The sequence below is a fragment of the Drosophila serrata genome, unplaced genomic scaffold (genome assembly GCF_035046125.1).
Source record: "Drosophila serrata isolate PLE 108 unplaced genomic scaffold, ASM3504612v1 contig_272, whole genome shotgun sequence".
In the NCBI taxonomy this organism is placed as follows: Eukaryota; Metazoa; Arthropoda; class Insecta; order Diptera; family Drosophilidae; genus Drosophila; species Drosophila serrata.
In genome coordinates, this window is record NW_028257170.1 from 3,030,103 (window position 1) to 3,043,581 (window position 13,479).

General features: G+C 34.3%; 3 protein-coding genes across 11 annotated transcripts in view; 1 reads left to right on the forward strand and 2 right to left on the reverse strand.

The window, feature by feature from the left end:
- Positions 1–13,479, forward strand: part of cmpy (crimpy) — a 92,853-nt gene that overhangs the window by 53,250 nt on the left and 26,124 nt on the right. For 8 of the 9 annotated variants that reach the window (XM_086834213.1, XM_086834212.1, XM_086834214.1 and 5 more), the window contains 2 exons: positions 1,676–1,872; positions 2,337–2,464. In XM_086834213.1, coding sequence (XP_086690339.1) covers positions 1,676–1,872; positions 2,337–2,464 — 325 coding nt within the window. Of the gene's footprint in view, positions 1–1,675; positions 1,873–2,336; positions 2,465–2,733; positions 3,289–13,479 lie in introns of those variants that run through there. The other variant, XM_020943130.2, reaches the window with a different exon arrangement.
- On the reverse strand, positions 152–1,665 carry LOC147643484 (uncharacterized). Its single transcript, XM_086834221.1, has 3 exons — positions 1,406–1,665; positions 1,034–1,348; positions 152–307 (listed from the first exon to the last, which is right to left on the reverse strand). The coding sequence occupies exons 1-3, from the start codon at positions 1,463–1,465 to the stop codon at positions 152–154; spliced, it is 531 nt and encodes a 176-aa protein (XP_086690347.1). The 5' UTR covers positions 1,466–1,665.
- Positions 3,837–4,485, reverse strand: LOC110176753 (uncharacterized). Its single transcript, XM_086833785.1, has 3 exons — positions 4,426–4,485; positions 4,055–4,375; positions 3,837–3,992 (listed from the first exon to the last, which is right to left on the reverse strand). Exons 1-3 carry the CDS (start codon positions 4,483–4,485, stop codon positions 3,837–3,839), a joined length of 537 nt encoding a protein of 178 aa, XP_086689911.1.

Consider the following 13,479-nt stretch of genomic DNA (forward strand, 5'->3'; position numbering starts at 1 on the left):
TTTTCCAAGCCCAATATTGTATTTTGTTGAAATTTAAAGAGACTCCTCCAGATCTTTTTTTCTCTGTGTATTATTATTATATAGAAAAAGAAGATGAGCGGGTTATGGTTATGGAGCATTCGTATTTAGTCGCATCCATTATGCATTAACATCACGTATTATGGACCACACTGCCCTCGAATAGTATGTCCACGGTGAGTTGGGATCGCGTGAGGAGTTTGAGGCGGACTTGCCATTTGGCTTGCGGAGCTTCTGGCGGGAAATCGTTCAAATTGAATGTATAGTTGCGGATCTCGTACAGTTTTCCCTGCATAATTTGATGCCATCAATTTGGTTTTTGTGTGTAATCGGGTTTTCAGGGGAATTAATGCGGCCCAAAGCAGCCGTGCGGCAATTTTGTGTTGAAAATTGAAAATGAGAAATGGAAAATGGTAAATTGTAAATTGTAAATGCTAAATGAAATAGCAACAGCAGTCGCCGAATGCTGTTCAAATTGAACTATTTAGTTTTCGTTCGCACAACACGAAATGTTGACAAATATTTGCTTTTAGTTATTGAAAGCTGTTTCCCCAAGGAAAACATTTGACTTTATCATATTCTCGACAGGAAAATGGTGGAATGGGGGCAAGTTTCTACAAAACAAACGGAAGTTGTATTTCGTTAAATAGACTTTCCTTAGCTTGTTGTCATCGAAACATATTTATTTTTCCTCAATTTTGATAAGTTTGTCAAGCTTAAGATACATTTTGTTTTTGATTTTAAGTTGAAAGATATTTTGTGAAGAGTTTTAAATATTTTTTAAAGATGGAATTGGAAGAAACTTACTTCGGAATGCCCTTGCAGTTTGCAATTGAATAATAGGATATATTATATGATATATATTATATGATTTATGGGGTCGGAAATGACTCTTTCACTACTTTGCATGCTTCTGAAGGGTATAAAGTAAGGGAAAGGCATAAATCAAGTTTAGTTTTCAACGATTTTAAACCAATTTTGCATTAAATTAAAGTTTTTTAATTCAAACACTCACCGACAGTGCAGGACAATGTTTGGGTAAATTGCTGACAGACCTGAAACCCTTGAGCAATCGAGCAAGGAAATTTGTATAGTATTTGGCGTTCAAAAACTTGCAGCCATTCATCTTCAATTTGGTAACATTCATGAGGGTTTTATCCTTTTTAACCAAATCAAAAGAAGCATGAATTTCGAATTCGTGAATAGTTTCATTCAAACTAAATTGGGCCGATGCCATAGGATTCCGGTGTCGATGAAGTTGGCAATTGAAAAAGTTTAGTTTGCTCACCGCTCGGCATACCAGATTTTCTAGAATAATGTCATAGTTATTCTATGGATGTAAAAACGGGGTTAAAATAATTGTTGAAAAGACAAAAAAACAACAGACCTTGGCAAGTCCCAGTTGCAGGGGAAAAACTAGAGCGAAAATTGCACAGCGAATAAACATTCTATCAAACTAAACGGAAAAAAATGCAAATGGGTTGGGGCTTAAATAAGCTGCCACTAATTTAAAATAAACGTCACTATAATCGCTGATAATGCTAGACGGAATCAGAGGTTATTTTCAGGGGGCTTAATGAACATTTAATATGTGTATTATTACGCAACATTGATTTCTATCTGGTGCTAATACCATTATTATTTTTTTGTAACACAGATTTGCAGCATCTGACTGCCCTGACCTACAGTCAGCACGAAAATTGTACTGACAGCGAGTCGATTGTCCTGCAGCCTGGCTGCGAGATCACCAACAAGCGCTGCCAATGCTGGCCCACAATGCGCACCTGTCTCAGTGAATTAACCAGCGATGGAGGATCTGTCAGCGATACCAGCTGGCATTTCAAGAACCTAGAGGTGAGTTTGAGAAAATATCTAAAAAATAGTTTTAATCATCTTTAAGAGGTGTTCTACTAATAACAGGAGTGCCACAAAATTAGTTGTAGATTAAAAATTATGCTTAAAATATGCCCAAACATTTATAGACATACCTTTCTATATGTTTTATGAATTAAACATAGATATCATTCCTCTAGACTGTGGATCATGTGTAATATAATTTGTTTTCACCATGACCCTTCCTTTTAACCGAAATAATTTTAAATAATAAGAATATTAATATTATATACCCTCTCCTGTTATTATATGATCCTACATTCCTAATAATCCTTTAATAACTGAAAACAACAATATAGTGACATAGGTCTCATGGCACTTCCTGATAATAATCCTTTAAATATTAATCACACTTAATTAATGTACATTTGAAATCATTTCAAATTTCTTTGTTAATGCTTAAAAATATAATTATATTATTGCAGGACTGCCAATTGAATTTGCAAAATCTCATTAAGCTCGAATTAGAATTCGATGAAGACTATAAAATCTCACCAAGCAAATTTACATACAAAAAGCTACGCAGAAAGCGGAAATCGTTAAGAAAGCGAATGTAAGTACTAAATAATTAATATTTATATTTATATTTTTTATATTTTTATATTTATATATTATAATATATTTATTTATATTTATTTATAATTTTTTACAATTATTTTCATTTATTATATGCTTTGAAAAGTATGCAAAATCTAAACAAACAAATATTTTGGATATAATGCAATTGTTGATCTCTATTATCTTTATCATTTATTTGGCTTTTAGTTAATTTAAAAAATCCTATACAATTTATCGCCAATTAAAAAATATTTCCCCCACTAGAATCATCTTGGACGATTGAGGATTCAATGTGCCATTGGAATTATCCTCTTTCTCAGCTCTCAACTCAATAAAACCAAATGAAAGATCTTGTACAGAATAGTATGCTTACTTCTAACTAATAATATGGCTATTATAAATAACATATATATAAAAGGAAAAAAAGAAAAACATATACATATATACAAGAGGACAAATACATATGACAAAAAATAAACCAATTGTATGTATCCCAAGACATTTGTTACTTTATGGTTTTTCTAAAAAAAGTGCGCAAAAATATGTATAAATTTGCAGTTTCTATTCCTAAAGACCCCACACAACAAAAATAAAATATACAAACAATAATTAAATGAGAACATTTAAAGAATGTTGTTGCTTTACATAAACCAAAAGACAAAACAAAATAAAACAGAACTAATACAAAGTGTGCAAAATGTTGGTATTTTCCATAAGTGTAAGCCAAGCCATTCAATAAACAATAATGCCGAAAGACAAATTTTTGCTATAGTGAAAAAAGCATCGAAAATATATAAATGGCTAGAAAATATATAAAAAGCAAGATGTTTTAATTCTTAATTTTGGGGTTACTTAAAAGATTTCTATTTATATTTTTTATTTATATTTTTTTAAATGTAGATATTATTGTAGCTAACTTCTGGGGGTTGTATAACAGTTGAATATATATTTCCTACTTTGGAGTAAAGTATCTTACAGATACTTTGTAGAAATGCCATGTAAAAGTCGTGTAGAAATCGTCAACTTATGTAAAGTAGCAGTAGATGTCGCTCTAAGATACAAATGTATCTTTATATGGTTGATGACTGAGATGACAGAGTTTATCAGTGTTTTTCCTTTTGTTTTACAGTTGAAACAATTTTTTTTTTAATTAACCTTTCTTAAAACAAAAATACCAATTTTTACTTTTCTAGGTAAAGTTTTTAAAGTCTTTGAAAACCTTTAAAATCTACTTGTACATTGTTTATTTCAAGATTTGTATATCTTATGAAAATCACTTCACCATTTATTAATTCTTTATGCATATATAAATAAGTTAAATTAAGTTATTATTATTATTATTTATAGGCATCCAATATCCTTTAGTGTTATGTTTTATAAACCACACTGCCGTCGAATATTACATCCGCAACTTTCTCAGTTCGCTTTAGTAGTTGCAAACGCATTTGCCATTTGGACTGCGGGGCTCCTGGTGGAAATTCATCCGAATTAAAAGTATAGTTGCGAATTTCGAACATTTTTCCCTGGATAATTAAATTTTTAACGTTTTATAAAACTTCTTAAAGTAAGTCCCCACAGGACTCACCTTTATAATAGGACAACTGTTTGGGAAATTACTGACGGTTTTGAGTCTCTTGAACAATCTGCCTACGATGTTGTTCTGATACATGGAACCCAAATACTTGCAACCATCCATCTTGATATCAGCGATATTCATCCTGGATTTATCCTTTTTAAACAGATCAAAGACAACATGCATGTCGAAGTGGTTAAAGGTTTCATTCAACATAAATTGAGCGGCTATCACAGGGCTTCGTTGTCTCAGAAGTTTGCAATTCAAAAAGCAGACATACTTCTTATCCGGAAGTTTGCATTCGACGTTATTTATGACAATGTCATAGTTATTCTATTGGGAAAAATCAATTAAAAGGTTTGCATGACACCCAATCAACAGACCTTGGCTAAACTCCTAAGCAGCGGAAAAACTAGAACGAAAATGACAGCGCGGATAAACATTGTATTAAACTAAAAGGAAATAATTCATAGGGTTCAGTTTATATAGACAGCAAGTGATTTATTTACTAATTACTAGGCATTAAAAGGTTATTAATCTACATTTAAAATGTCGATTAATACCCAATGCGTATCTATATATAATTTCATTGCTAATAGCTCATTTCAAAGTACGCAAATATATGATATAGACATTATTTAGAGACCCAAATAAACCCCTGACTCATATATGTCTCCCCTTGAGAACCTCCAGAACTACCAACTGAATAATAACACAAAAGACGAGCGAGTTGAAAAACCCTCTTTTTTGCCCCCAAAAATCGACAGTCGAGTGGGGTCAGTTCTTCAAAAAGATCAAAGATACACTTTGGCGCTTAAGTGTTTTCCATCGCCAGCCATCCAGCTGAAGGAGTTTGAGATATTTGTTTCGCTTTTCGAATTGAGTTGTTATATATATTTTTCCCTCGGCTCCTCACCGCGGCACTCGAGTTCGTTAGGCACCTTAGTGGAGCAAAACAAAAGCAATTAGACGGCGTCATCTGACAGCCTCAATGGAATAGGAATGCCTGCCGGAGCGTTTATCGATCGCCTCATGATGGGATGTCCAACTGCCAATGAGGCTGCGATGAATAAAAAGTGGAAAAAAAGATATACTATATAATAAAAAAATAAGAAATTGCTAGACTCTTGAGGGGGGGCCACCGTGTCCAGGGGGGGAAAGGGAACAGAACAAAAGATCTTGAGTGTGCGGAGGAGTGAGGTGTTAAAAATTCTACCCTTTATGCTCTTATTATGATTTGACTCGCTTTTGATGGACATTTGCGATATGAAAAACCTCTATCTCTCATTCGGCACTTGAAAAAATGTAGTGTGAAAAATATGAAACCATATTTAAGATAGTATAAGATTTATTTATTTAAAGTTAACAAATGGATATAAAAAAAAAAACTAACTTATCAGATTTAAAAGAATGTAATTCAAGTTGAATGATCCTTTAATTTTAAAGTACCTTTTTGGCATATAACTTATTACAAGTATTTTTAATACATTTTAAATATTAGTATTTTATTATTTATGAAGTAATCTTAAAATATTGAGACAAACTAATTTCATTATGAACGTGATCTAGAAGCAAATAGGAAAAAACAATATTAATTGATATACTTTTTAAGATATTAAAACTATAAAAGTTTGATATTAAAATAGCAATAGCATTTAAATGATATTTATTGATTATTTACGATATAATCTTTAGGAAATTTTAAACTATTATTTAACTATTAATTTGGACAAACTTCAACTTAAATAGGAAAGGAAATTAACTGCAAATGCAAATTGCAATTGCAAATTTATTATAAGATCGCATCGGAAATTGATCATAACTAAGTTTAAAATAAATGATATTTTTATATGACAATATTTTTCTGCAAATCAAAGTTTCAAAAACTCATAATTAAGCCAAAAATGAATTATTTTTAATTTGGAATGCTGTCCCATGCAAGTTTTTATTAAGTTAATAAATCTGCATACTAAGTTTAAAATTTCAGAAAATTGAACTTTTTGGTCAATTTTTGACAATTTTACCGACGTAACCCCTTATCTTTTTTTAAATTTTTGAAAAATTTCGAAAAATGTTTTTTTTCCTCCAGACATGACTAGATCGATTCAGCTATTGATTGTGATCAAGAATATATATAATATATAAAGTCGGAAATGATTGCTTCACATTATTAGAAGCTTCTGACTGATATAATAATACCCTGCAGAGAAATACAAATTAAAAGATCCAGAGCTGTTTTTTTTTTTATTTTCATTACAAATGTATATCTTTGTAGATACTTTATTTTTTCCAGTTTTCATGTGTGCGTGGATCTCTTTGTATATATTTGTATATATCTTTTTAGCTTTTGTCTCACTTGTTTGACAAGCGATGCGTACAAATCAAAGCAGGAATCCAGAGTCAGAGACAGAGCCCCGAGCTCTGAGTTTCCCCTGGTTCCCCCAGAGTCTCTTGTTTGATTAATAGCCGCACAATTGATATGTTAAGTGGTAAATTACGCCATTGGCACGCAAATGTATCTTGAAGATACATGCATGCGCCTGTGTATAGCAAATTGTTGTTTGTTTAAGGCGCCGCTATGGATCGAGATAAAAATCTCAAAAGCGGCGATCTCGGGTCTCTGGATGATAGGCGGAGCCTAAAGTGCGTAAAGTGATTTAATTTTGAATGGACGTCAGAGAAAGTTTATCAAACACACTCACTCACTCACTCACTAGCACACAATTATTCAATTATTTGGTTGACTTTTCCCCCCGCATTTTTTATTGGGGCGAATGAAAAGCTTTGGCATTTTACACAAGGTTCGTTGGCTTAAATTAAAAGCCATTAGTCTACTTTTAACACGCTTTCAGGGAGTCAGTTGGTCTGCTGGTCGTTGTTTTTATGGTCCCGTTTATATGTTTAAATAAAACGAAATACAAAACCGAAGCGAACAAAAAATCCATTAAAGCCTTTTTTCTTTTTTTGTTGGTATATTAGAAAAGCGAAACAATGGGGAGGGAGTTCGATTGATGTCATTAAATTTTTGCCACGCCATAAAATTCATCGACTTTGCTGTTGTTTTATTGAAAAGCCGCACATAGAAGTGTTATAAAAATCATTTAAAAGCCAAGATTGCCGTAGATTTTGACGAGTTTTTTCGATTTTCTGTTTTTGTTTTAACCGCACGAATCCGAAGCCTTCGCTCATGCTCAACTAAAATGATTTAATTTCGAAACGTGCCTGGCACATTTTATGATCAATTTTCGCTTTAAATATAGATTGAATGCCTCTTTCGAATTATTTAAATGTGACTTTGGATTATTTATTCTTTGAATCTTTTGTTTTTTGCCTGGCTTCGGATATCATGTGACGACGAAGGTGCCTGCCTTATTGGAATTCCAAAAAAGTGATGTAGAGAAGCAAGGAGGGAGCAGCTTTTAGATGATCGACAATCGATTGAAATATTGTACATTTTATTGATTTTATTGATTTGATTTACGATATTTTAAATAGAACAATGATTTATGGCGGGCATATAATAAAAGTAAGGGAATAAACTTCAAGAATAAAACTGTAACTAGATTTATTCCTGAAAAAATATAAATTAACATGAAGTTTGTAATAGTAATTAAATAAAACCAAGGTTTATTATGGGTTATATACTATAATAATAAAATATATTATTCATTAACAAATTCCCTCCATTTACAACTCATTTAGACCATCTACAAGTCCCCTTATAGGACATCAATCTTCTTTTGGCTAATTTCCTTCTGATCTGATTCGATTGTCGTCTGGCCATCAAATGTTGATGAAGTTTACTTCATTTCCATTTCTATTGAGGCATTGATCTGTGGCTCGGTTTATTTGCCTCATAAATAAACTGTGGCAAATTCTCTAAGCCAACTTGCTGAAGTCCCATAAATTATGTGGCGAAAACCAGCAAAGAACTGCAACCACAGCGCACCGTGTGGTTGTTGTGTCATTTTCTTGGCGCGCTTAATAAACTACACACACTTTATGCGATCTGTGTTGTTGTGCGAGGGGGGAGAGCCTGCCGATTGCTGTTATATGATTTCATATATCATCGGAGCCATGGAGGATCCATGGAGGACTCCTCCTGCTCCTCCTGCTCCTGCTGCTCCGGCTCCTGCTCGAACGGTGTGTTCAGAATGCGCAGGCGTGCAGCATTTAGTTCAGCCTGTCGACTCTCGATTCTTCGTTCTTCTGGCAAAGATTCCTCCGCTCCTCCAGATTGTTTGTGTTTATATATATTTTCTTTTTTTTTTGTGTGTGTGATAACATTTTATTGTCCGCTTTATAAATTATTGGCGTTTGCCCCGATCGTCCGGATGGGATCGGAATCGGAATCGGGAATGGGAATGGGAATATCGGGGCAAAAAGTATCCTTTTACGTTGTGCATTTTTTGGTATGCAACATGTGTCCAAATTTGTGCAGCGTACAAATAAATACTCAGGGAAAACACTACGGTTTTTGTTTATGATACCCTGTAGATTTTAAATAAATCTTTTACCTTAGAATATATATATTTAAAGAATTTATGCTTGAAGAAATGGTTTAAGAATAGGTATTTTATAATGAACTAAGCTACAGTTACACTTTACATTTAAATTGATTTAATTAAGAAAATTTATCTAAGGAATAAAACATATAATATTTGCATTCTTTGAATCCTCTTTTATCGTTATATTTATGTCCCATTTTTCTTGGAAAATCAACGTTTTAAAAATCTCATAACTAAGCCAAAAAAGCTTTAACTTCAATTTTAGTTTTTAATAGGGTTATAAATCTGCATACTCGAATTAACATTTAAGAAAATTGAAATTTCGATCAATTTTTGAACATTTTAATGATGTAACCCCTTATCTTATTTTGGAATTTTGGAATTTTGAAAATTTTTAAAAATTGGATTATTTAATCGGACATGGATTCAGCTATTACTTCTGATCAAGTATATATATGATTTATAGGGTCGGAAATGACTTCTTCATAGTGAAATAAAGTTCTAAGTTAAATTATAATACACCTTTAGGAGGGTATAAAAAAGTGAAAGGAAAGTTGTTTAATATGTTTGTTATAATCATTTTTAAAAGGGTTTTAATATATATATAATTCAACTTAAGGTAAATTAAACAATATATATTTTTGCAATATAAAATTGTTTCGGTCATTTAATATAACTTTTTTGTAAATCTTTCTCTAATTATTTCTATATCTGTATGTGCTAGGTATCCTTGTGGTTCATACCAGATCCTTACAATCCCAACAAACTGACTTGATTTTATAATTCCTCTTGGCTTTTTTTCCCCTCCTGTTTTGCTGTTGAGTCTGCGCGTGTTTTGTCCTTTTAGGGCGCCTTGGCCCTAAAACAGACAATTGAGTGTAGTGTGAAAGTTGCTTTAAATACTCTCAGAATCGGAATTGGAATCAGAAATTGGAATCAGAATCGGTATCGATCCGAAGGCGATGCTGCTGACGACTTGGGCCAAATCAAACCATTTATGTCTGGCTCTTGCGACACATTTATCATCGTCAAGCAAAACAAAACCCACCTGCACCTGTCTGCTGTTCATGGAATATCGAACGGGGGGAAGACTCGGAGCTGAGATCTTTAATTATACATTATAAGAGGCACACCCGCTGGGCCTTAGTATGGGGTTTCACGTCCCAGAGTTTGCTTCTAACTGGAGCCCAACGTAATGAGCTCGTTTTCTACACTGTTATAGAGGAAAATCGAAAACAGAAAAGACATTCGAATAAATTGGGAGCAGCAGCAACAAGATCTCTGTCTGGCATTCAAGGCATCCCATTCTATCCTTCAGATTCCCGGATATATATATATGTATACATAAGGGATCGCTGCGCTCTGATCAATCGAAATGATATAATTATGGGCAAGACTAAAGGGCGGCTGTGTGTAAATTGATATCAACAAATTACGCGAAAATATTTCAAAAATATTAACGAATGCGAATGATATAATGATGAGATGATGGATGTCAACAGCACTGAAAGAAATTTCATTTGCAGGAGTTTAAAAATGACAAAGTGAAGGGAGAAGATTACCGAAAAAGGATATATGATTTTAATAGAATTTCATATGTTGTTTCTATTTTACAACTATATTTAAAGAGTTAAATCTTCCTAAGAAAACTGAGGTGTGTTTATTGATTGAGAAACTAAGACAAACTTGTCAACTCGCTATTAAATAAAATAATATTTAGGATATAGTTCATAAAGGATAACAGATTTCTCTCAGTGACCCTCATCTCCACCCTAATTATGCCCAATTTAAAAAGGGTTAATTAAGGCACAAAACGCATTTCGTGTCCTGCCTCCGAGCGTTATTAATATGCGACATTTTTTGATATCTTTTTGCCCAGAATGCGCCGGACTCACTCTCATTGGGAAGAGGAGCAATAATTACATACAGCATTTGTCATAACACCAGATATGGACATCCGATGCTGTTGCGCCGGGCGCGAAACCTTCGAGCCCAGTTAAAGGGGAGAAAAGCAAAAAAAAGCACCAGACAAAGGACTCTATTGGACCTGGCCAAGATCTCCGAACTATGCGACAAATGTAAGCGGGGCAAAAAATATAAATGAAAAGATGATATAAAGAGGCAGCCGAGGAAAAATTGTAAATATCATCATCATTCGACGCTGGGCATTTTATAAATAAAACAAAATCATAAATGCAGCACTCGGATCGATTGGATCTTGGGTGCTATATAATAATTACACTCCAGCATTCGCATTCGCATTCACATTCGCCGTCGCTTCGCATTGGAATTCGGAGCATTGTGTCATATTTAATACAGAAATTTTAATTAAACATAATTTGTAAGGAGTGCACGTTGATGCATTCTGACCAAGGGGGAGAGATAGCCCGACTTGGTATCGGAATAGAGTAATTTATGGCATTTTATGGTTTGGCCATAACTTGTCTATCATCCGTTGGAATTTCACTTTGATCTTGCAACGTGTGGAACGTGTGAGAAGCGGCCCGGATAGGTGACAAATGATTGCCTTGATTGCTCTATTTTGATTTGGTTTTTTAAGTGAGGGTTTTCCTACTTCATTTTTCGCCATTATGGGGGTCACCTTCTGTGGGCCTTAGCCCTCAAGAGATTTAAAACAATGGCACGATGCAACCCAAATTCAATTCCAAAACGATTCTACGGGTGATTATTCAAATGATTTAACTAGTTCACCGCATTTGACCCTTCTTCAAGTTCAAAAAAAGTTCGAAAAAAAGAGGTGGCCCAACCCCGAAAAAAGCAAAGCTTCCTAAGGTTGCAATGCCCACCGAAAATCGTAGGAGTCCACGTAATGCCCCCGGGCTATTTGACTGACTGACTCCAAGACTGTGACTCTGACTCTAACTCTGAATCTGACTTCAACTGCATTACATTTGGCAAGGCAAACAATGGGCACTGATTTTTTTTCGGCGGCGTTGGGCGTTTTTATTTTTACAGATATTGTTTACAATTTTCCAGGTCCAGTCCTCAAGAGAGCTGTGCCCTCTCATTGTTGGAGCAAAAGGCTGTGTCTGAGAAGCTGTAGCTGCTCCAATCATCATTTTGTAGATATTCGCTTGGTGATATATTTTGGGTGAGCGCTTCCGGCAAAAACGGAGCCAGTGAAAGGTCAAGTTGTGGCCAAGAAAAGCAGCCAGAGCAAGCGGAAAACTGCTGCCCAGGGAGCTGTGTGCCATTGGAATGGGATTGCGAATCAAAGATACAGGGAACAGTCTTTATGAAGGTTTTCTTTAACAGAAAGTGTTGAAAATAGAATTTAAAAGCATTAAAGGGGTTTAGAATTTTCTTTTATTAATGGAAAATGTGTAAAGATTTCACTGGCATATTTATTTCTAAATTAGTTTTGGGCTTTTGAAGGTGTAGCAAACTTGGGAACTATTTATTTCGCATCTAAAAATAAAAACAATACATTTGTCAAAACCTTTTTATTAAGAGTTTATGATATATATAATCTTTATTCTGCTCCAGAAACATATATAATCTAAGGAAATAAAGGAAATAATAATATAATATATATTTATATAATATAAATTAAATAAATAATATAATATTGTATAAAACATTATCTTCTAATTGAAGAAACCCAGAAACAATCATTATAAAAAATACAGAACCTAATGCCGTTTTTGAATTTCTACAGCATTTAATTAAAATTTAGCATAATTCTTAAAAGTGTCTTTGGTTAATGAAGCTCTTTTCTACATTTTCTGCAAATGTGGGAAATTAAATAACCAAATTTACAATTCAATTAGAATTCAGTGTGATAGTTGAATGTGTCTTTAGTTAAGTAAGCTTCACTGTGCTTCGTGTGGCATCGAAATAAACAAATCAAAGTGAGCCAATGTGCGCCTTCCTTCCTCTTTTTACCTTGTTGCTGTGCTGAATCTTTGTGGTATGTGCTCAATTTTTCCATAACATATTTGATCGCTGCGATCTTTGCAATCGCCTCTGACTTTCCACTTTTCCCTTTGTTTGCGGCTTTTGTTCGTGTGTGAGAAAAACTTATCGAATCGTGGCTATCGTTTTTAAGGGGGGGATATTTTTGGGTTTGGATTCGGTTTCGGACGCGGACTCGGGGTTCAAATTAAGCCAGGTGACCATGGGGCCAACGAGCTGACAAAGCCTCTCGCACACGAAGATGATCTCTTATGGTATATGGTATATGGTATATATAGTGCTTGACAGCCTCCAGATAAACCACATTCGAGATCATTAATTGCCGATCTTTTCGCTCCAAAAAACTGCCCGCCAGTAGGATTCGCATTCAGATTGGGATTCGGATACGGATTCCTCGGGGATGGTGTCTTGGGCATGGGAAAGCTCACTTGGGCGAAGATCATTCAACTCCCCCACAGACACTCACACCCACACGGGGCACAAATGGCACAAAATCCAGCAGACATCAAACAATGATCACGAGTGCTGCTCTCCACTCACCTTCCCCTCACCCCCCTCAATGGATGCTGTTTTATTTATCTTTTTTTACCTTGTTTTTTACTGTCTTTTTGGCGGTGGTGCGGGTGCGGTTGCTTTTGCCTTTGAGCCTGAGTGTTTGAGTTTGGCTTTGAGTTTTGACTTTGCTTTTGGGCCAGATCGATGCTGGCCCAAACTGCTTGATGATAGCCTGTGACTATGACTAGCCTTGGTCTGGCTTTGAAATTTAAGCACTCAAAGAAATGGATTTATAAATGAACTAGGAATAGAAGTAGTAGGTTTTAAGAGTCAGAGTGTTAAGTTAAGTTATATATAATGATAACATATACTTAATAATGTATTATACATATCTATTCCTCTTAGTTTTTGACTATTTTGCATTAGATTTCAAGAGTAATTGGTAAAAGAAGTCTGATATCTATTCAACTTCCTTATTTTTCTCCCAGTATTTTTGCC